At 43.2% G+C, this 23,584-nt stretch overlaps 1 protein-coding gene across 1 annotated transcript in view; it reads left to right on the top strand.

Moving 5' to 3' along the window:
• The window catches only part of LOC134351957 (putative sodium-coupled neutral amino acid transporter 10), a 97,241-nt gene that overhangs the window by 42,731 nt on the left and 30,926 nt on the right, over window positions 1–23,584 (top strand). The window contains exons 2-4 of the mRNA XM_063058924.1: window positions 16,208–16,343; window positions 19,423–19,468; window positions 23,072–23,165. Coding sequence (XP_062914994.1) covers window positions 16,208–16,343; window positions 19,423–19,468; window positions 23,072–23,165 — 276 coding nt within the window. The remainder of the gene's footprint in view (window positions 1–16,207; window positions 16,344–19,422; window positions 19,469–23,071; window positions 23,166–23,584) is intronic.

Raw genomic sequence — 23,584 nt, 5'->3', positions numbered from 1 at the left:
TAAACAAGGATAATAAACAGGTGCTAGTGATCAATGATATAATGAGTTGAATGAACTAAAGTGATGAACTGAAATGGAAACGGGTGTAGAATGAATCAGACTGGGTGAAGGACAACCAAACTAAAGTCAAGGGTGTGGCAGATGTTGACAGTTTAACCTTTAAATCATCAATCCTTACACCATGGCAAGGGTGAGCATAGCAACAAGACACAAGGTGGTCATCCTGCACCAGCAAGGTCTCTCACAAGAAGAAGCTACGTGGCAGACAGGAGTTTAAAGATGTGCTGTCCAAACTCTTCTGAAGGAGCATAAAGAAACCAGCAAGGCTGAGGACCAGAAACGCAGTGGTTGGCCATAGAAACTGAGTACAGCAGATGAGAGATATGTTGAACAGAATCCAAAGTAGCCCAGCTTTGCTATCACCTCTGAACTCACAGAAACCACTGGAACCCAAGTACACCCCTCCGCAGTCCAGAGAATTCTTGTCAGAAGTGGTCTTCATGAAAGAGCTGCTGTCAAAAATCCATTCCTCCAAAGAGGAAACAAAGCCAGGAGACTCAACTACGCATAAAAACACAAGAGCCGTGTGCTGAACAAGGGCAGCAAGTGCTCTGGACTGACAAATCAAAGTTGAATTTTTTTGGCTCTAACAGGAAGCAGTTTGTCGGCAGAAGAGCTGCAGAGTTAATCGTACGCCTCCCTGATGGTATCGCATGATGGATGAGAATCTGCTTGTACTTCTCACCATTGAGGACTTCATTCATCCTGAGCAGATCACCAACTCCATTTGCTCAAACCTGCATAAAACCTCCGCTTTACTTCACAGTTGCTGCAGACACTCATCCACGTAGTACTCTCCAGCTCTTCTGCGGACAAACTGCTTCCGTGACCCCTTCAGTGAACGCGGAGACATCCTCATCATGGAAGACATTCCAGTTGATGCCAACAAATCAGTCCTATAGCATGGAGACTGATTGGTTGGACCAACAGTGGATGTTTTTAACTATGGCCACCTCTTGTTTCAGCTTCTGCCTGTACATCAGCAGAAGCAAGATGGAGGAGTGATCCGACTTTCCGAACGGCAGGCCCCAGGGAGCTGATGGTTTTGTGCAATTCCTTTAGAGCCAGGTCAGTATCGGCCTGTGGCAGAATGTACACAGCTGTGATAATAACAACCATGAACTCCCTATGCAGCCAGAAAGGTCTACACAGCAGCACAAGGTACTCTAGGTTCAGGGAACAAAAGGATTTGAGGACATGCACATTCTGGGGGTCACACCAAGCATTATTGACCATGAAGCATACTGCACCTCTTTTACTCTTCCCAGAGAGGCTTTTATGCCTGTCCGCCCGGAACAGGGAGAACCCGAAGGGCTCAATGGCATGATCCGGTATCTCCTCTATCAGCCAGGTCTCCACGAAGCACAAAACATGACATTCCTTTGTTTCCCGCTCTCAATTTGCACAGCTTGTTATCCAGGGACTGAATGTTAGCCAGGAGTATGCTAGGGAGCGGCAGCGATTGGCATGTCTTCTCAACCTCACCAGGACGCCAGCCCTTCTCCCTCGCCTCTGGCATTGCTTCCAAGGTAGCGGTGGTGTAATAAATGAGCCTCCAATGGGCCGCGTAAGCGGGGGTTCCCAGTGTAGAAACGGCGACACATTATGGGTAAATGCCACCCTCCCAATGTTCAGAAGAGCCAGTCGATCATATCTGATGTGACTATCATGTTTCTTGAACAACAAAAGCAAAGGAAATTGCAGAAATTAGCAGTACACTGTAAAGCTGGAACAGAGCTCACAACATGGCTGCTGTACACAGCGCCACCTTGAGCAATATAAATTATTACTTTAATATACCACATTCATCTGATATAAACTTAAATTAAAGCATTAATGTTTGTCAATTCAAAGAAGAAAAAGCTGCTTCTGTTTAGCTCAGCAAACCCTTTCAAATGGCTGCGTAAAGTTGTGGGACTGGTTACAACGTGTATCTAACCTCTCAGCACAGGACCGTCCTCATATCTGCAGTGATTCCAGGGGCATAGTGAAAGATCAGACAGGACTGCAATGCCATTTTTGTACTGCTGCAATGTACAAAAATTGATTCTTATCTGAATTATGGCAACGTGACTGAGCTAATGAATAGATAACTTGGAACTATATAAATGATACATCTTGGACAGCACCTCCCTGCTTATAATTAAAGTAATGCTATTCTTTACTTCCATCTGATTTAATGACTCACCCATTGTCATACTGACTCTGCAGCATTTCAGTTGCACTGTGACGAGGGTGTCAACCCATGATATTCAACTCGTGCCTCTGAAGTAGGATAAATTCAGCTTGTGGTTTAAAGGGAGGAGTCTTACCAGCAGATAAATGAGAGAGGAGGGAGGACAGAGATGGTAACTAAAAAGGGGAAAGGGTTAAAGGGTAAAGATGACGCTACCTCATTCTGAGGAGGGACTAGCTGGCCTTCACAGTTGGAAAGATCTTTTTTCTTTAAGTAGTGTTATTTTTTATGATTGATAGATTGGAACATTGTTTATCAAGTCCTTGGAAATGGGGCAGGGGACACTTTCTCATCAATTTCCTATGTTACAGCAGTTGACCATCCCTCAGAAATAATCGATTCTCTGTTAAATGCCTTGGGATGACCTAAAGTCGTAAGCGTACCCTACGGAAGTATTGTCATGTCATTCTTAAAGAGGAGGCAAAAGGTTTGGAGTTGCCTAATAGGATTCGATCAGGTATGGACAGATTCTGAAATAGCAAGAGCTGAGTGTCATTCCTCATTCCCAACTAACCATTTCCACCTAAACCCATTGTTATTCATTTGGGGAGGAGTTCAACACAAACATATAAGCAAGCAGGAAATGATGGTAAGATACGAGCAGCACTAAATAATGTCAGAGTACAGCATTAAGCTTCCATTAAGCAGTGGAAGAAGTCTTCAGCTGAGTTCCTTCTCAACTTGTCACAGCTTAAAGGATCACATGCCAATGTACTGGAAGAGGATAAGCTCAACAATCATGGTTATGAACAGTATTCTTGGAGTCTCTGTAGTGACTCTTCCATTCTGCTATCAACAGGTAAATTCTACTCTGATTAAATAGAAGCAGGCCAGCAGGTGTTTCCTGTAATTTCCAATTCTATTCAGATTAAACCTTGACTCAAGCAAGCCGAGGCAATGCAATTAACTCCAGTAAGACATGCTAGAGGCAATACCTCTTTGGTTTTTGGCTGTAGTTTTAATTTACTTTACTGCAGGCTTTCCTGTTTAATAACAGTTTTGTCTACATTATTTTCTACTTTGCAGAGGAGAAAATTTACATGAGGGCATGATAATTGTTTGTGGAAAACTTCGTATTCTGAATCTTGCACACGGGTTTTCACAGAGCTCTTCAAGTTCTGTCTTTTACATTGGCTTCCTTTCATCATTCTGGAGTGATGTATTGTACAGTTAACTTCCTGGTGTTATCCTGACTTGCATGAACTCTAAATAATAGATTATATATGTTGAGAGGAAAAACAAAAGTTCATTTAATCATATAGGAAGTGACCATAAGCAAATACTTTATTTAATTTTTCTAACTTTAGTAACTTACTGTATATTACTAAATTAGCAGACAGTTTATCAGGCACTTTGAAAAGATCTATAAAAAGAAGAGTGGTTTAAGTGTTCTGACCATTATGGGAGTGACCATTGTGTGAGTGGGTCACTCTTAGAGTGGAGAGATTGAGGCTTCGGCTCAAGAGAAGAGGCAAAGGTAAGTTTCTGGTAGGTTTATTTCTTCCTTCATCTATTTGTGCCTCGCTAGAGTAGTGAGAATGGATCTGGGGTCAGTGGTGTGTTCTCCATTTTAGATATGAGAGTTCCGGGAAACCTCCAGCTCCCTTGATAACTAGGTCTGTGTGAAGTGCATCCAGCTGCAGGTTACAGATCATGTTGGGGAATTGGAACCACAGCTGGATGACCTCCAACTCATTTGGGAGATTGAGACAGTGATACATAAGAGCTATAGGGTTGTAGTCACCTCTAAACTGCAGGAGGCAGGTAGCTGGGTGACTCTCAGGGGAAGGAATGGGAATCAGCAAATCATGCAGAGTACTCCTATGGCCATTCCCCTCAGTAACAGGTATATCACTGTATTATTTGGAATGACCTACCAGGGGAGAGTTACTGGCCAGGTGTCTAGCACGCTTTGGCTCAGAAAGGAAGGGGAGAGAAGGGGAGTGCAGTGGGGATAGGGGATTCAATGGTTAGGGGAGCAGACAAGAGATTCTGTGTATATGAAAGAGCCAACTGGATGATATGTTGCCTCCCAGCTGTCAGGGTCAGGGATGTCTCAGATTGGGTCACAGCATTCTGAAGTGGGAGGGCGAGCAGCCAGAAGTCGTTGTTCATATTGGTCACAATGGCATAGGTAGGAAAAGAGATGAGATCCTAAGGAGAGAATATAAGGAGATAGATATGAAGCTGAAAAGCAGGACCTCAAGGGTAGTAATCTCCGGGATTGCAGCCTGTGCCACATGCCAAGAATAAGATGATTTGACTCATGAAAGTGTGGCTGAGGAATTGGTGCAGGGGACAGGGTTTCAGATTTGTGGATCACTGGGATCATTTTGTGCAGTCATATCTTCTAGGGAAGTTATGACCCGTACACAAAGGACAAGTTATACTTAAACTTGAGGGGAACCAACATCCTTGTGGGCAAGAGTAGGCAGTTGATAGGGCAAAATTGTAATCAGTTAGATGGATTACAGTGTGAGTATTTTAATGTTCAGGTGATGAATTTAGAGCTTGTGTCAATATATGGAACTGCGAAGTTGTGGCCATTATAGAGTCCTAGCTTTTACAAGGGCAGGAGTGGTTGCTGGATGTTCTGGAGTTTAGATACTTCAAAAGGAACAGCAATCAAGGTTAAAGAGATGGGGTGTGGCATTGCTAATCGGGGATAGTATCACTGGTGTAGAAAGGGAGGATGCCATGAAGAGAGATTGTCTACTGAGTCAGTGTGTTCTCAGAAAGAGGAAAGGAGCAAGCATTCAATTGGGAGTATTCTATAGACACTGAGGAACAGATTGGGAGGCAGATTTTGGAAAGGTGCAAAAATAACAGGGTTGTTGTTATGGGTGACTTCAACTTTCCTAATATTGTTTGGCACTTCCTTATTGCAAAAAGTTTAGATAGGGCAGAATTTATCAGGTCTGTCCAGAAAAGGTTTCTGACACAGAGAAGAGGCTATACTTCAACTGGTATTCAGGAATGAACCTGGTCAGGAGACGGATCTCTGAGCAATTTGGAGACAGTGACCGCATCCCCCTTACCTTTACTATAGCCTTAGGCAGGGTTAGCTGCATATTTAATTAGTGGAGGGCAAATTATGGTGCCATTAAGGCAGGAGTGTAAATTGTCAACAGATGTGTTCAGACAAATGTACAACTGATATGTGGAGGTTGTTAATGGGACACTTACATAGGGATCTGAGTAGTTTTGTTCCATTGAGGCAGGAAAAGGATGGTATGGTGAAGGAACCAGAGTTGACAAGAGATATGGAACAGCTTGTCAAGAGGAAGAAAGTATCTTACTTAAGGTTTAGGATGTAAAGATCAGAAAGGGCTCTAAAGAGTTACAAGATAGCTGGAAAGGAGCTGAAGAACGGACTTAGTGAGAGCTAGAAAGAGACATGAGAAGGCCTTGGGGAGTAGGATTAAGGAAGACCCCAAAGTTTTCTACACCTATGTCAAGAACAGGAGGATGATTAGAGTGAAGGTAGAATGATCAGGGATGAAGAGGGAACATGTGCGTGGAGTTGGAGGTGATAGGGGACATCGTTAATGAGTAATCACCAGTGAGAGGGACCTTGACAGTTGTGAGGACAGTGTAAAACAGGCTGTATTTGAACATGTTGACATAAAGATAAAGAATATGCTGGAACTTCTGAAAAACATTGAGAGAGATAAATCCCTGGAGCCAGATGGGATGTACCCCAGGTTACACTGGGAAGTGAGGGAAGAGAATGCTGTGCCTCGACAATGGTATTTGCATCCTCACTGGCCACTGATGACTGGATGTTGGCAAATATTCTTCCTTTGTTTACGAAAGTGAGTAGGGATAATCTGGGAATTATAGACCATTGAGTCATACTTCAGTGTTGGGCAAGTTATCGGAGAAGATCCTTAGAGGCAGGATTTATGAGCATTTGGAGAATCACAGTCTGATTAGGGATAATCAGCATGGCTCTGTGAGAGGCGGGTCATGCCTCACGAGGTTGACTGAATTCTTTGAGGATGTGACAAAGCACTTTGACGAACACAGGGCAGTGGATGTGGTCTATATGGATAAGGCATTTGATAAGGTTCCCCAGGGTGGGATCATTCAGAAAGTCGGGAGGCATGGGATCCAAAAAAAAAATTGGGTATAAGAAAACAGCATTGGCTTGCCCATAGAGGCAGAGGGTGGTAGCACAGGGAGCATATTCTGGCTGGAGGTCAATGATAAATGACCAGTGGTGTTCCACAGGGATCTGTCGTGGGACCCCTGCTCTTTGTGATTTTTCTAAATGACTTGGTTGAGGAAGGGGAAGTATGGGTTAGTAAGTTTGAAGATGGCATGAGGGTTGGTGGAGTTGTAGGTAGTGTTGAAGACTTTCGCAGTTTACAATGGGACATTGCTGAGGAGTGGCAGATGGAGTTCAACCTAGTAAAGAATGAAATTATTTACTTTGGGAATGTCAAACTTGAAGGAAGAATGCAGGGTTAATGATAGGATTTTTAGCAGCGTGGAGGAACAGAGGTATCTTGGGGTGCATGTTTATCAATCTCTCAAGTTGATAGGGTTATGTGTTGGCCTCAATTAATTGGGGGAATGAGTTTAAGGGCTGCGAGGTAATGTTGCAGCTCTATAAAACCCTGGCTAGGCTTCACTTGGAATTTGTTTTCGGTTCTGGTCACCTCATTAAAGGAAGGATGAGGAAGCTTTAGAAGGGGTGCAGAGGTGATTTACCAAGATGCTGCCTGGATTACAGAACATGTTTAATGGGGGTAGGTTGAATGAGCTAGGGTATTTTTCCTCTGGAGGGAAAGAAAATGAGATGCAAGTTGATTGAGGTGTATTAGATGACAAGTTGAGTAGATAGCCAGAGACTTTTTCCCAGAGTGGAAATGAATAACATGAGGCCGCTTAGTTTTAAGGTGATTGGAGGAAAGTATAGGGTGGATGTCAGAGTTAAGGTTTACTCACAACATTGTGGGCTGAAGGGCCTGTAATGTGCCGTAGATTTTCTATGTTCTATGTCCACTCTGAGAGTGGTGTGTATGCAGAATACTCTGCCGGGGCAGCAGTAGAGGCAGATAGATCAGGGAAATTTAAGAACCTCTTAGATAGGCATATGGATGATAGCAGAATTGAGGGCTATGTGGGAGGGAAGGGTCAGACTGATCTGAGAGTAATTTATAAGTTCAGTACAGCATTGGGGGCTGAAGGGCCTGTACTGTGCTCTGGTGTTTTATTTCTAAATACCCATGGAATATTGTAATCCAGAGCAGGAACAGGCCTATCGGCTCAACAGGTCTATGCCAACCACAACACCTTCCCTGTCCACAACCCTCCAAGCCCTACCCCTCCATGTATGTACCTACACAAATGCCTCTTGAATACTGCAAATGTATCCATCTCGATTACTTCCTCAAGCGGCCCATTTCAGATATTCACTCCCCTCTGTGTGAAGAAGTTACCTCTCAGCTCATTTTCAAACATCTACCCTCTAATCCTGAATCGGTGCCTTCTAGTTTTGGATTCCCCTGTAATGCAGAAAGACTCTGATCACTGACCTCCTCCATGCCCTCATGATTTTATAAACTTCAGTGAGGTCACCTCTCGTTCTCCTGTGTTCCAGGGAATAACGATCCAGCATTGCCAATCTCTGCCTTTAACTCAGGTCCTCAAAAAGCTCTCCTCCACCCTCTCGAGCTTGGCATTGCCTTTCCTGGCGACCAAAACTCTACATGCTACTCCAAGTGCAAAGTCACTAAAATGTCCTGTATAAATGCAGCATAATATTCCTACTCCTGAATTCGATGCCCTGATGAAGGCCAGCATGCTAAACGCCTCCTTTCCCCACCTTGTCTTACTTGTGCAGCCATTTTCGATGAACTATGCACTTGTAGTCCCACGTTCCTCTGTTGCACAGCATTCGTTAGTGCCCTGCCATTCAACCTATAGGCCTTACCCTTTCTTGAATGTACAAAGTGCATTGCCTCATGCTGAGCTGAAATCCATTCGGCACCATTCCTCAGCCCATTCTCCCCCCAACTGAGTTTGCAGTTCATTGTAACTGCTTCACTCTTACCAAAACCCCTTAATTTAGTACGATCAGCAAACTTGTTAATTGCACCATGTACATTCACATCCACACCATTTACATAAATAATGAAAAATAGAGGCCCCGTCACTGTCTCCTGGGGCACTCTACTAGCCACAGGCCTCCTGTAGGAGAGTGGACCTTGAATCACCCCCTGTTTCCTACCATTGAGCAGATTCAGTTACAATTTTGACGCAGGCAGAATTTTCTGAAACCTTCTATCACCGCCATGACATGCATTAACTTCAAATGAATGAGCAGAATCAGAATCAGGTTTAATATCACCAGCATGTCTCATGAAATTTGTTAACAGCACCAGCAGTTCAACGCAGTACTTGATAATATAGAAAGAATAAATAAATTATAGTAAGTATATATATGTATATTGTTCTATTGAATAGATTAAAATAGTGCAAAAAGAGAGGTTTACCAAACAGTGAGGTAGTGTTCATGGGTTCAATGTCCATTTAGGAATCGGATGGCAGAGGGGAAGAAGCTGTTCCTGAATTGCTGAGTGTGTGCCTTCAGGCTTCTGTACCTCCTACCTGATGATAACAATGAGAAAAGAGCATGCCATGGGTGATGGGGGTCTTTAATAATGGATGTCACCTTTCTGAGGCACCACTCCTTGAAAACATCTTGGTTACTACGAGTGCTAGTGCCCAAGATGGAGTTGACTAATTTTACAACTTTCTGTTGCTTCTTTCAGTCCTGTGCAGTAACCACACCACCCTCTCTCATCCCAGACAGCGATGCAGCCTGTTAGAATGCTCTCTGTGGTACATCTATAGAAGCTTACCAGTGTTTTAGATGACAGACCAAATCTTTTCAAACTCCTAATGAAATATAGCTGCTGTCTTGTCTTCTTTATACCAGCATTGATATGTTGGGACCAGGTTAGATCCTCAGAGAGCTTGAGAACCAGGAACTTGAAACTGCTCAGTCTTTCTACTTCTGATCCCTCCGTGAGGATTGGTTTGTGTTCTTTCATCTTACCTTTCCTGAAGTCCACAATCAGCTCATTCATCTTACTGACGTTGAGTGCCAGGTTGTTGCTGCAATATCTCACTCCTACCTATCTCACTGGTATATCTCACTCCTATACACACTTTCATCTCCATCTGAGATTCCACCAATAATGATTGTATCATCAGCAAATTTATTAATGGTATTTGAGCTGTGCCTAGCCACGCAGTCATGGGTATAGAGAGAGTAGAGCAGTGGGCTAAGCACACACCCCTGAGGCACATCACTGTTGATTGTCATTGAGGAGGAGATGTGATCACCAATCCACACAAATTGTGGTCTTTTAGTTAGGAAGTCAAGGATCCAATTACACAAGGAGGTACAGTGGCCTAGGTTCTGTAGCTTATTGATCAGGACTGTGGGAATGATGGTGTTAAACACTGAGCTATAATCAACGAACAGCATTCTGACAGAGTGTTTATATTGTCCAGGTGATCTGAGGCTGTGTGAAGAGCCGTTGAGGTTGCATCTGCCATAGACCTACTGTGGTGATTGGCAAATTGCAGTGGGTCTAGGTCCTTGCTGAGACAGGAGTTCTTTCTAGCCATGACCAACTTTTCAAAGCATTTCATCACTGTAGATGCGAGTGCTACTGGGTGATAGTCGTTAAGTCAGCTCGCACTACGCTTCTTGGGCACTGGTATAATTGTTGCCCATTTGAAGCAGGTGGGAACTTTCGACCATAGTAGGGAGAGGTTTAAAAAGAGTATTGATTTAATCATGAGCTTTGACCATCAGATATATATTTACTACAAGATTTATTGTGTTCAACTGCAGACTCCTGCAACATTCAAGGACTCAGGGACTTGGACTATATTTTATTGTGTGTGACTGTGTTTTACTCTATCTTATATGTGCTGTATGTGCCTTGTGCTGTGAATGACTGTTGGTACTGTGTTTTGCACTTTGGTCCTGGAGTAACGCTGTTTCATGAAGGTGTATTCATGGGTATTCATGTATGGTTGAATGACAATTGAACTTGAACTACAAGTTCAGAGAGCACCACATATTTTAGTTAGAACCAGGATACAAACTGAGAACAATCCATACATCAAGCAACATTTTTAAAAGGTTATCAAACTGAAGCACCTTTGCCACTCCTCTAGGGCTAATAGACTCGCTATGTGTTTCAGTTCTTAATATACATGTCTAGTTTGATTCCTTAGTAAATAGTGCAAAGTGCTCTTCTGATGAGATTGGTGATGAGACTGTTGCTCACATTCACATTAAGGTTCAGCAGTATATTTACAAAATATTTGGGTGACATTTGATGTGTGATTAATGCAGAATACGGTGCATGTCTTTTAAACACTTGGAAGAATGTCACCTTATGGTTGAAAGGTTGCGACTATCAATCGGTTATTTCTTGTAACATGGTTACAAGAGCTGAAGGCTGACAGTTACTAATAAAGATTGTGTTAGCTTGATCATTCTTGTCTCAGTGAGTTTATGAGTATCAACAATATTCAGCTCTATAGACTAATTAAAAAAGGAACCAGAATGCACCAGCGCCAGTACATAAAGGACGCTGGTCACAAGCTTAGTGGGAAAAGGATAAGACCGATGAGATTTATTGGAAGACCTGAAGCAAACTTATTCTGGAGCTCCTGTCATGCAGATCATTTGTCAGATTGATCTGATCACTGCTGCTGAGCAAACTTCAGATCAAAAACATTCTGACCTAGCGAAAAGCAACAAGCAAATTAAAGTCTGGCCTTTTTATTGATAAACAACTTCAATAAATAACTTAACCACAGGTGCCCCAAGACACGGTTTCTGATGACCTTCTGTAGCTTAAGAGCAGAAGAATTGGTTCGTAGGTTTTTAGAGCTGATAAACTCCCAAGGACAAGGCATCAGTTCCAATATGACAGGTGAATTTAAGCCTGTACACCCTCCAAAGGAGGGCTCCTTGTCACCTGACACTTAAGTTGGTGAAACTCTTAAAAGAAGTTAATCAAACACAGTTACGTAGAGGAAATGTGTAGCATTACATGGACAACTTCAGTCGTCAGCCAGTTACGAAAGTAAGCACAGGCACAGCATTGATGCTATCTGATGGGTAAAATGCTTGTAGACAAGGTAGAAGCTGGTTATGCAATGTCCATGCTGAAGTGAAGGTCACAGCAGCAAGCCAAAACAGGAAGCAGGTGTGCACAGAAAAGATCCACAAGGGAAGTTGGTAGAGAGGAGAGAGCACATGCTGCAGTTTGCTTTAGGGATTCAGACTCATATTGCACTGTATTTAAGGGATCAGTGCTCTTAAGCAACGCACATAAAAAGCTGGAGGAACTCAGCAGCTCAAGCAGCGTCTATGGAAACAAGTAAACAGTTGCTGTTTTGGGCCGGAACTCTTCTTCAGGACTCGAAAGAAAGGGACAGGTTGCCAGAATAAAAAGGTGGAGGGAGAGGAAGGAGGATAGCTCAAAGGTGAGAGGTGAAACCAGGTGGTTAGGAAAGGTAAAGGGCTGGAGAGGAAGGACTCTGATAGGAGAGGAGAGTGGACCACAGGAGAAAGGGAAGGAGGAGGGGACTCAGGGGGAGTAGATAGGCAGGTGAGAAAAGGTAAGGGGATAGAGTGGGGAATAAAAGAAGAGGGGAGGGGGAGAAATTTTTTTTTACTGGATGGAGAAGTTGATACCTATGCCTCCTACCTGATGGCATGAACATTAATTTCTCCTTTCTGGAAAAAAAAATTCTCATCCCCTCTACTCTTCTTCTACTCTCCACTTGCAACAACAACCTTGTACTCAATGTCAGGAATTAATTGTAGACTTCTGGAAGGGGAGGCCAATGGAACACACACCAGGCCACACCACACCATGAGGGATCACCAGTGGAAAGGATGAGCAATTTCAAATTCCTGGGTGTGAACATCTCTGAAGATCTCTCCTGGGCCCAATGTATTAATGTAATTACAAGGAAGGCACAACAGCAACTTCATTTCATGAGGAGTTCGAGGAGACTTGGTATGTCACCACACTTGGAATTTTTTACGGATGTATTGTGGTGAGCATTCTAACTGGTTGCATCACCGTCTGGTATGAAGGGATAACTGAACAGGATCAGTAAAAGCTGCAGGAAGTGGCAAACACAACCAGCTCCATCATGGGCACTAGCCTCCCCAGCACTGAAGACATCTTGAACAGACTATGCCTCAAAATGGTGGCATCTATTACTAAGGATCTCGTCTCATTGCTCCCCTCAAGGTGGAAGCACAGGAGCCTGAAGATACACACCCAACATTTCAGAAACAGCTTCTTCTCCTCTGCCGTCAGATTTCTGAACGGACAATGAACCCATGTACACTACCTCACTTTTTGTTTTGTTTCTGCTCTCTATTTGCACTAATTTAATTTATATATACATATATAAGTACATATTTCTTATTTTAATTTTTAGCTTTTTTATTGTTATGTATTGCAATGTACTGCTGGCTACAAAACAAAAATAAATCAAGTCATATGTCCATGATATTTCTGATTGCAATTCCCTAATTTACAGGGAGTAGTGTGAAAAACCAATAAAAGTCCGATGAACAGCAGTGCTAGGGGTGAAAATGCCTTGTCAGAGGGGAATAGCCAAATTGGTTCAAGCTGACAGGAAGGCAACAGTGACTGAAATAACCTGACGTTACAACAGTGGTGTGCAGAAGAGCGTCTCTGAATGCACAGTACATTGAACCTTGAAGTAGATCAGCTACAGCACACTCAGGTACCTAATACAGTGGAACCGAGCACGTAATCTGACAACCTTTCTCACTACTCCGCCAATGCTTTGTCATCTGCATACTTACTAAGCAGCTTACTACTGACCACAGACATCAAATCAGAATATACTTCTCCACCGTGTTCCTCTGTGGCCAGATCTACCAAATCTCTGATCGCATGTGCCTTAATCTTTTTGATCAGTCTATTCAAAGAAACAGTTCAACACCTCCTTTGTGATGCACCTCATTGCTGTTGATATTTTGTTACAAATATGTAACAAAAAATAACTCAAAACTCAACAGTTCATTAATATGATCCTATATCTGAGCATTATCAGCTGAGACATAGAATATGAGATCAGGGAGTCAAGCTGAACTTTCAATAAACAAAATTTCAGATCCGACAGGCGAATAGTGTTTAATTCTGTCTGCTTGTTTATCACATGGATAAAGAAATACTGGGGAAAGTCCAGAGGAGATTTATGAAATAGTTCCTGTGGTGTAAGACTACAATTATAGTCATAGTCATAGTCATAGTCATAGTCATAGTCATACTTTATTGACCCTGGGGGAAATTGGTTTTCGTTACAGTTGCACCATAAATAATTAAATAGTAATAAAACCATAAATAGTTAAATAGTTATATGTGAATTATGCCAGGAAATAAGTCCAGGACCAGCCTATTGGCTCAGGGTGTCTGACCCTCCAAGGGAGGAGGTGTAAAGTTTGATGGCCACAGGCAGGAATGACTTCCTATGACGCTCTGTGCTGCATCTTGGTGGAATGAGTCTCTGGCTGAATGTACTCCTGTGCCCACCCAGTACATTACGTAGTGGATGGGAGACATTGTCCAAGATGGCATGCAACTTAGACAGCATCCTCTTTCAGACACCACCGTGAGAGAGTCCAGTTCCATCCCCACAACATCACTGGCCTTACGAATGAGTTTGTTGATTCTGTTGGTGTCTGCGACCCTCAGCCTGCTGCCCCAGCACACAACAGCAAACATGGGAATTATGGGAATAAGATGGGAGAAGCTCAGCTATTTTCTTTCAAGGAGAGAAGGCTGAGGGTGACAGATGGAAGCATATAAAGCATTGAGAGGTCAGGACAGAACAGAACGGACAGTAACGCGAAGGAAAGGTTTTTTTTAACATAGTGTGATTGGAAAGTAGAATGCATCATCTGCTGATGTGATGAAGGCAGGTTACATTGTGGATGTGTGGAGGAGACTAACTATGTGATGAGGAACAATTTGCAAAGCTTTATGTAGGAGTTGGAGAATGGAAACAAAAACCACAAGAGAGTTGACATGGAAATTATGGGTAAAATTCCCTCGTTCTATTCTGTAACCTTTTATATGATCCTATAATATTCTAGATCATTGTTTCGGAGATAATCTTGTGTATAAGTGAGGTTATGTTCCAGTATATTGTTTTTTATTTTGTGAAGATATTCTGGGATGTTCACTGCACACCCAGTTTGATCGGTCTTACCAGTTCCTTTTGTTATGCTGTATTTGTTAAATGATTGAGTCAACTATTTAGTTTGGCCGGTTTTGCTGAAAGCGTCTCACTATTGGGTAAATTGCTTCAATATCTTGCTTACTAATGAGTTGGCTCAGTCAGTAAAGCCACAACAACTTGAGAGCTTGGCTTGGGAATAAGAGGCGGCGGGGGACAGTTGTTTACTTTTATTAGAAGCCTTAATACTAGGGATCAGTGCTGGCATCCTTAATGTTGGTTATATGCATTGACAATTAGGATGTGAATGTAGGAGAGATGATTAGTAAGTTTGAAGATGACACAAACTGGTGGTATCTTTGAGACTAAGGAAGTGTAGTTTTAGGCTGGAGTGCACTGTTTATGAATCACCAAGATAGCCACCCAAAATGCAAAAGGAGAACTTGGTGGGGATACTTCTGAGAACCTGGAGTTCATCCATTAGGAGCACACAGTACCCTGATTAAATAGCGAAAAGATTGCATTGCCTTTCCAACTGTCTATAATCATTCACCCTGCCAGGGAGCCTTTGTCCATCTGTGGAAGAGTCTGTGGTTTCCACTTTCTTAATAAATAACACACTGAAAACAAGTCTGCCTGAGAAAAAGAAATACTAATGGAGATCTCAAGGTGCAGGGATAGACACGCAGTGGCCACGTTATTACGTACATAATACAGTGGCCACTGAGTTTGTGTTCATGGTCTTCTGCTACTGTAGCCCATCCATTTCAAGGTGTAACATGCTGTGCACCCAGATGGTCTTTTGCACACTGCTGTTGTAACACATGGAGTTATTGTCACCTTCCTGTCAGCTTGAACCAACCTGGCCATTCTCCTCTGATCTCTCTCATTAACAGGGCATTTATAGAGCTGCCACTCACTGAATGATTTTTGTTTTGCTCATCATTCTCTGCAGACTCTAGAGAGTTCTGTGTGTGAAAATCCCAGGAGAGCAGCAGTTTCCGAGATCCGCAAACCACCCCATCTGGCACCAAAACCATTTCACAGTCAAAGTCACTTAATCACATTTCTTCCCCATCCTGATGTTTGTTTTGACCAACAACTGAATCTCTTGACCACAACTGCATGCTTTTATGCATTGATTTGCTGCACATAATTGGTTGATTAGTTACTTGCACTAATGAGTGGGTGTATAGGCGTACCTAATAAAGTGACCACTGAGTATACTTGTGTCACAAAGTGTCCAGTTGAGGTCTTTATTTTCTCAGTGAGTGGATTCCAATGTATTATTTCAAAGAAGAACAAATAGTTGATTTTGACAACATGGACAAAATATATCAACCAATATCATGATAAATAAATTATCTGGTCATTTATCATTCTGCTCTTTGTGGGATTTTACATTGACTTTCTTCCAGTTCCTACAATAAAGCAATGGCCTCATGTCCAAAAATCTGTCACTGGCCACAAAATTCTTCTGAATGACCTAAGATCAGGAAAGCTGTTTTAAAAACATGAGCCATTCTCTAATTTTTAATGATGTCTTGATTTTTTATAAAGTCTAGAGCGAAAATTATTTCACCACAGAGTAGTGCTGTAAAGTTAACATTGAAGGCTGATGTTTGTTTATTATGTTTCTAGTGTGGTGTAGTCCTGGGATCATTCCTGCTGATCAGCAGCTCCTGGCTGGCATGCAGCTCCTGGCTGGCTTACAGCTCCAGTGTAATGCTGATTGAAGCGGCAACTTCAGCTAAATGCAAAACATACTTTGGTCTCGGTGAGTTCTCACTGTATAAAAATGCAGGATGTAAGTTACCTCAAGCAAGGATTATGATAAATAGCTAAAGGATGTCAGGGCTGTGGTTTGAATTTTAAGTGTGCAGCCAACCATTCTAAATTAACTCCATCTTCGGCATTGTTCCTGCTGAAAGCACTACTTTGTTCTGGCATGGCACAATCCATCATTGGCTCATCAGAGGAGGCAGCTAAGGGCTGCTTCCCAGCTACTTAAGAGCTGACCAAGCCCTTGACCATCAGTTTGGAAAATGAGTCTTCCAACTGGTAAGTCTCCATTTAGCCTTTAGTTCCAACTCCGTCCTAATCACTGAGGACATGCTTCAGGAATGCTTGCTATCAAACCCCAGCTCAGTCATGTTCCCAACCATCATGTTACCGTCTGACAATGCTCAGGCCTAATCCTGAATCCGCATTCATAGAAACATAGAAACATAGAAAATAGGTGCAGGAGTAGGCCATTCGGCCCTTCGAGCCTGCACCGCCATTTATTATGATCATGGCTGATCATCCAACTCAGAACCCCGCCCCAGCCTTCCCTCCATACCCCCTGACCCCCGTAGCCACAAGGGCCATATCTAACTCCCTCTTAAATATAGCCAATGAACTGGCCTCAACAGTTTGCTGTGGCAGAGAATTCCACAGATTCACCACTCACTGTGTGAAGAAGTTTTTCCTAATCTCGGTCCTAAAAGGCTTCCCCTCTATCCTCAAACTGTGACCCCTCATTCTGGACTTCCCCAACATCGGGAACAATCTTCCTGCATCTAGCCTGTCCAATCCCTTTAGGATCTTATACGTTTCAATCAGATCCCCCCTCAATCTTCTAAATTCCAACGAGTACAAGCCCAGTTCTTCCAGTCTTTCTTCATATGAAAGTCCTGCCATCCCAGGAATCAATCTGGTGAACCTTCTTTGTACTCCCTCTATGGCAAAGATGTCTTTCCTCAGATTAGGGGACCAAAACTGCACACAATACTCCAGGTGTGGTCTCACCAAGGCCTTGTACAACTGCAGTAGTACCTCCCTGCTCCTGTACTCGAATCCTCTTGCTATAAATGCCAGCATACCGTTCGCCTTTTTCATCGCCTGCTGTACCTGCATGCCCACTTTCAATGACTGGTGTATAATGACACCCAGGTCTCGTTGCACCTCCCCTTTTCCTAATCGGCCACCATTCAGATAATAATCTGTTTTCCTATTTTTGCCACCAAAGTGGATAACTTCACATTTATCCACATTAAATTGCATCTGTCATGAGTTTGCCCACTCACCCAACCTATCCAAGTCACCCTGCATCCTCTTAGCATCCTCCTCACTGCTAACACTGCCACCCAGCTTCGTGTCATCCGCAAACTTGGAGATGCTGTATTTAATTCCCTCATCCAAGTCATTAATATATATTGTAAACAACTGGGGTCCCAGCACTGAGCCTTGCGGTACCCCACTAGTCACCGCCTGCCATTCTGAAAAGGTCCCGTTTATTCCCACTCTTTGCTTCCTGTCTGCTAACCAATTCTCCACCCACACCAATACCTTACCCCCAATACCGTGTGCTTTAAGTTTGCACACTAATCTCCTGTGTGGGACCTTGTCAAAAGCCTTTTGAAAATCCAAATATACCACATCCACTGGTTCTCCCCTATCCACTCTACTAGTTACATCCTCAAAAAATTCTATGAGATTCGTCAGACATGATTTTCCTTTCACAAATCCATGCTGACTTTGTCCGATCATTTCACCGCTTTCCAAATGTGCTGTTATCACATCTTTGATAACTGACTCCAGCAGTTTCCCCACCACTTTCGTTCACTCCATCCCCACTGAATTCTTCAATGTGAGTCTTGAACGTTGACTTCCCCACTCAACTGAAGGCCCATCCTTCCTCCACAATAAATCACCGGCACCCCCCAAGTTCCATGGCCTTTCACCTGCTTTGTGCCACCAGCTTTGAATTAGATTTACGTTGCAAGAGCTCACACGTGAAAGATATGTTGGCCATCTCTGGTTCAGTACACCTTCTGATATAACGTCCAGTCTCTTGGCCATAACCTGAAAATGAAAGTGCAATCTTCCTGAAATGAAGTTATGAACACTGCTACATGAAGAGCATGGTAGGCAATTAGAACTCTCTCTGGAAAATGTCAATTGTTGCTGAATCAATTTTTAATTGTAGTTCTGAGATTGCCAAATGTCTGATAATAAAAAGAATTTAAGGATGTTAGGTAGAAATACATTCTGAGTTGATTGTACTAATTATCTCTCCATAGTAGCAGCTGTGCAGTCTGAAATTCAGATCCATTAACTTCAATGGAACGAAAATTAGAAAGCAGAGTCTGAGGCACTGTAAATGATGACGAACAGAAGAACTAGAAACAGCATGCCACTTGGCTCCTTATTCCTATTACACTATTTAATAAGTTAATGGATGGATGTTTACCACAGTGGCACCATCAATTTGCCACAAAGATCTTAGGATAACTATCAAGGGAGTTAGTCACAGGTTAGTTGTGATGTCACTACCATGTGGATCAGGCCTGCGGCCAGCTCCTGCTCTGTTCCTCCTCTGCTTTAAGGAATCTATCCAAGCTTTTGTAGAACCACTTACGTCAAAGCCAAAAAGCAAAAGCCATGGAAAGATCTAGAAGAGAGCAAAAATATTGCTGTATTTCAATATTAGTGAATGCATGTACTCAACAAGCATTAGTTACAAAACAAAATGCTGCAGGGACCTATTGGGCCATGCAGCATCTGTGGAGAAAAGTGAAGAACCTTTAGTATTGACTGTCCACAGAAGCTACCTGACCTGCTGAGTCTCTTCATTATTTTGTTTGCTGCTCCAGGTTTCAGCATCTGGAGTCTGTTTCATCTCCATACCTGAGTCACCCGAGACGTTCTCATTAACTAAACCATTTCCCTGCTTAGCTCACAAAGCAGCACCCACCCAGAAAACTGGTGGACTTTCTCTCTCTTTCAGACCCTCCATTCTGCCTTTTCCAAAGATGTGCCACAGATGGGCATTTTCAATTAACATTGACCAAACTTAACAATTTCCATTTTAGCTCAAGCCTCGTATGGAACAGCAGGAAAATTAGTAGTGGAAATAAGGTAAGGCACCCTCAATAAATTTGCCTGTAGTGGATTTCTTGCCCTGAGGGTGGGGATTCTTATGATATCTAGTGTTGTTTGCAACTTTGGTCTCCCTGCACATTTAAGGGGAAGGTGACTGAACTTTTATCAGACATAGTCATCATAGTCATAGTCATAGTCATAGTCATACTTTATTGATCCCGGGGGAAATTGGTTTTCGTTACAGTTGCACCATAAATAATTAAATAGTAATAAAACCTTAAATAGTTAAATAGTAATATGTATATTACACCAGGAAATAAGTCCAGGACCAGCCTATTGGCTCAGGGTGTCTGACTCTCCAAGGGAGGATGTAAAGTTTGATGGCCACAGGCAGGAATGACTTCCTATGACACTCTGTGTTGCATCTCGGTGGAATGAGTCTCTGGCTGAATGTACTCCTGTGCCCAACCAGTACATTATGTAGTGGATGGGAGACATTGTCCAAGATGGCATGCAACTTGGACAGCATCTTCTTTTCAGACACCACCCTCAGAGAGTCCAGTTCCATCCCCACAACATCACTGGCCTTACGAATGAGTTTGTTGATTCTGTTGGTGTCTGCTACCCTCAGCCTGCTGCCCCAGCACACAACAGCAAACATGATCGCACTGGCCACCACAGACTCGTAGAACATCCTCAGCATCATCCAGCAGATGTTAAAGGACCTCAGTCTAGTTCTTGGAAAAGGACTGCAGAGCAATGCATGTAGAATATATAGAACATAGAATGTTACAGAGTTATAGTGTTTAGTTTACATTTTCTCTTCCTCTGTTTTACACTGATGTTTTCTGCTTTGCATTATCATAAGAATAAGACTGGAAACTGTGCTCTGTTGATATCTCATTATTTTGACTATATCCCTGGGGTTAGAATTTGATTTTGTGCAAAAGCGTAAAACATGTTTAAGAGGTATTTGGAGTCTACAAAAATAAAACCCAAGAGAGCTGTAAACTGGACTGCTGACTTGCTATTACCCATTTTACACTTTCATATAAAGAGAAAATCGATCTCCTTCCCATTGACTTGGAAATCTTTGACCACTCCTACCAGTCTTTAAATTTCATCCTATACTAAGAAGTCAGCTATCAATACTGATTTCATCCAAGGTACTTTTTAGCATAAATATTTGAATTTTCTTTTTCAGTAGTCTATCTAACTTGGGTCTTAATAGAAGCAAAATCCACAGAAATACTGGGTGATTATGTAGGAAGTCAGCTGAATCTCATGTTTCTTGTTTGCAAACTAGTACTCACTTCTCTGGACAATCTTGAATTAGGTTCCTTACTGTAACTTGTGAAATCCTCCTCTGTTTGTTCCAACATTGATGTCTATGCAGTTAGCCACAGAGCCCAACACATCTGAACATTCCCAATAAACTTCATTGAATCTCCACCTCCTTTATTCTCATCAATGACTCTCCTTCACTGTAATCCTCATCCTAACCCTAACCATAACCCTACTTTTTGTTTGTTTCTGTTATCCCCTGCTTGGCCATTTTATTTTCTCTGGCCGTACTCTGAAGCACTTCAGGACACTTTTGCTATATTAAAGCTAATTGCTGTTGTATTTTAGCACTATAAACATTTTCATTCCTAATTATTTGTGAAAAACTTCGAAGCACTTCAATTGCTTTGAAATAGTGTGATTTAAAGATTCTATGGATTAGCTTTGTTTGTCAGCTGTACATTGAAACATACAGTGAAATGCACCATTTGCGTCAGATCTAATGTGAGGATTGTGCTGGGCAGCCCACGAGTGTTGCCATGCTTCCAGCATCAACATAGTAGGCGCACAACTCATTAACCCTAATTTGGAATGTGGGCAGAAACCAGAGCACCTGGAGGAAACCCACACGGTCATGGAGAGAATGTACAAACACCTTACAGACAGTGGAGGAAATCAAACTCCAATCTTATAGCCGTTGCTGTAGAGTGTTGCACTAACTGCTGTGCTACAATGCCACCTCGTAATGGAAGGAAAATAATCTTGTCAAAACATTTGAGTAAACAAAGAGGAGTAGATAAAAAAAAGAGCTTATACTTCCATAGTACCCTCTATGAATAATATTACAGGGGGTGATCTCCTTGGAACCCTGTTGACAAGCGGGATTAGCTTAGAGCAGATCATGGTCAGCATGGACTAGATGGACTGAAGGGCTTCCTTCCATGCTGTATGATTCTTACTTCAGTTGGCCTTGGGTTTCAGCATCCCTCCCTCTGAGGGGGAATTCTACACATCTACAGGCCTCTGATGCCGGGATTCCTCGTTTCACTCAGAACTTCCTCCTAATCTCTTCACTCTTTGGATCCCGCAAAGCCAACATCTATTATGTGTTCCCAGTCGCCCCTCATGGGTCATTTCAGAGTGGGTACATGGGCTGGGACAGGAGTGACGGATGTGTGGTGGGGAGAGTGGTGAGAAGGGCAGGGTTCATCAACAGATGGGGAGAACAAGGTCAGCAGGCTGATGGGCCTGCTCCCGCCCTGCCGCTACACCAGCAATGATGGGGAAGATGTGAACCACAAGCTGGTCCCTCTGTCTGTGGTCACAGTCAGCGACACCGAGACTTCGGATGAGTCAGGGTCCCAAGACAGAAGAGGCTCGAAGGAGCAGGCTCGCATTGCCTGACACCAAGTTAACCTGCAGCCCCCAACTCAACCTCCCTCTGCAACCCCTCTCCCACTCAGGACATTGGATCGGTAGTGTAGTGGTTAGCATAACATTTAACAGTGCCAGCGATAAGGGTTCAAATCCCGCAGCCGTCTGTAACGAGTTTGTACATTCTCCTTCTAAGTGCGTGGGTTTCCTCTGGATGCTACAGTTGCCTTCCACGTTCCAAAGGTGTACAGGTTAGAATTCATGAGTTGTGGGCATGGTATATTGGCACCAGAAGTAGGGTGACACTTGTGGGCTGCCCCCAGCACATCCTCGGACTGTGTTGGTCGTTGATGCAAACGATGCATTTCACTGTATGTTTTGATGTTTCGATGTACGTGGAACAAATAAAAGCTAATCTTTATACTTATCTCTCTCAGGTTGATTCCGAGGTGATGAATGACTAGACCCCAAGCTCCAGCCTTCATCCTGCACCCCACCCCGCCTCGCCTGCCCTAAGCTGAGAGAGAGTCCGAGAGTCCAGCAACCCCCTCCCCTCAGCTGAGGGGGAAGTTTCCTGACAATCCAGGAGCTTCAGGACTGGGCTGAGGTGACGGAGGGGATGTGGGAGGGGGCGGATTTGGAAACTCCTCCCTGTACCTCAAGCTGTCCTCCCAGGGTCCCGCCTGAACTGTGAACAACAGGGATCTGGGCCATATCATCCAAACCTGCTTCACTATGGCAGAAACACAATCTCACTCCCAGTCCATCCCTCCACCTGGTCCCTTTCAGGGATCAAAAAGCAGAGGGCATAGGTTTAAACAATATTTAAAAGGGTTAACTTTTTCACCGGAGGTTAGTGGGTATATGGAATGAACTGCCAGAGGAAATGGCAGAGGCGGGTACAGGTAAAACATTTAAAAGATAATTATACAGTATTGCAGTTGACTTTAATATAGTGGGTTGCTGATTTTCTGCTTACAGTATGATCGGCTTATTGCTGGGGACCTGCATCGCTGTCTTTGCTTCCTTGGAAGATTTGGTAGCCATCCTCTTCCTGAGGTTGACGGGATCCTCAGTAAGTCCACACATTTTTTAAGGAAACCCATTGCTTGAGTTTGTTTTCTATTTTCCTTGTTCCTTTCTCTGTAGTCTCTTCCCCACTCCACCTCAAATAAGTTGCAGTCTCAACACAGTATATGTCCTTGGGTATGTGTTGATGTTCTGGTAACTTGTCGAGTGGCCGTTATTCACAGGGTCATTGATGGTAAATGCAAACAGTCATCTGGCTGCCAGACAGGTAACAACCAAGGCTCATTCTAGACAACTGAGATCCACTCACAATGAGTCGTGCACAGCTGCTTCTGGGGGATCTTCATTTTGCCTTAACAGCGGTCTCCCCTCCACCACCACGTTCAGGGCCCTTGGCCGCATCTCATCTTATTTCCCACTCAGAGAGACAAGGGTGGAACACCCTAGCGATCCCCACCCCACAAA

Source organism: Mobula hypostoma, chromosome 9 (assembly GCF_963921235.1).
Source record: "Mobula hypostoma chromosome 9, sMobHyp1.1, whole genome shotgun sequence".
NCBI classification, from domain to species: domain Eukaryota; kingdom Metazoa; phylum Chordata; class Chondrichthyes; order Myliobatiformes; family Myliobatidae; genus Mobula; species Mobula hypostoma.
The sequence above is the reverse complement of the archived record's forward strand: the minus strand, read 5'-3'. Positions and strand labels throughout refer to the sequence as shown.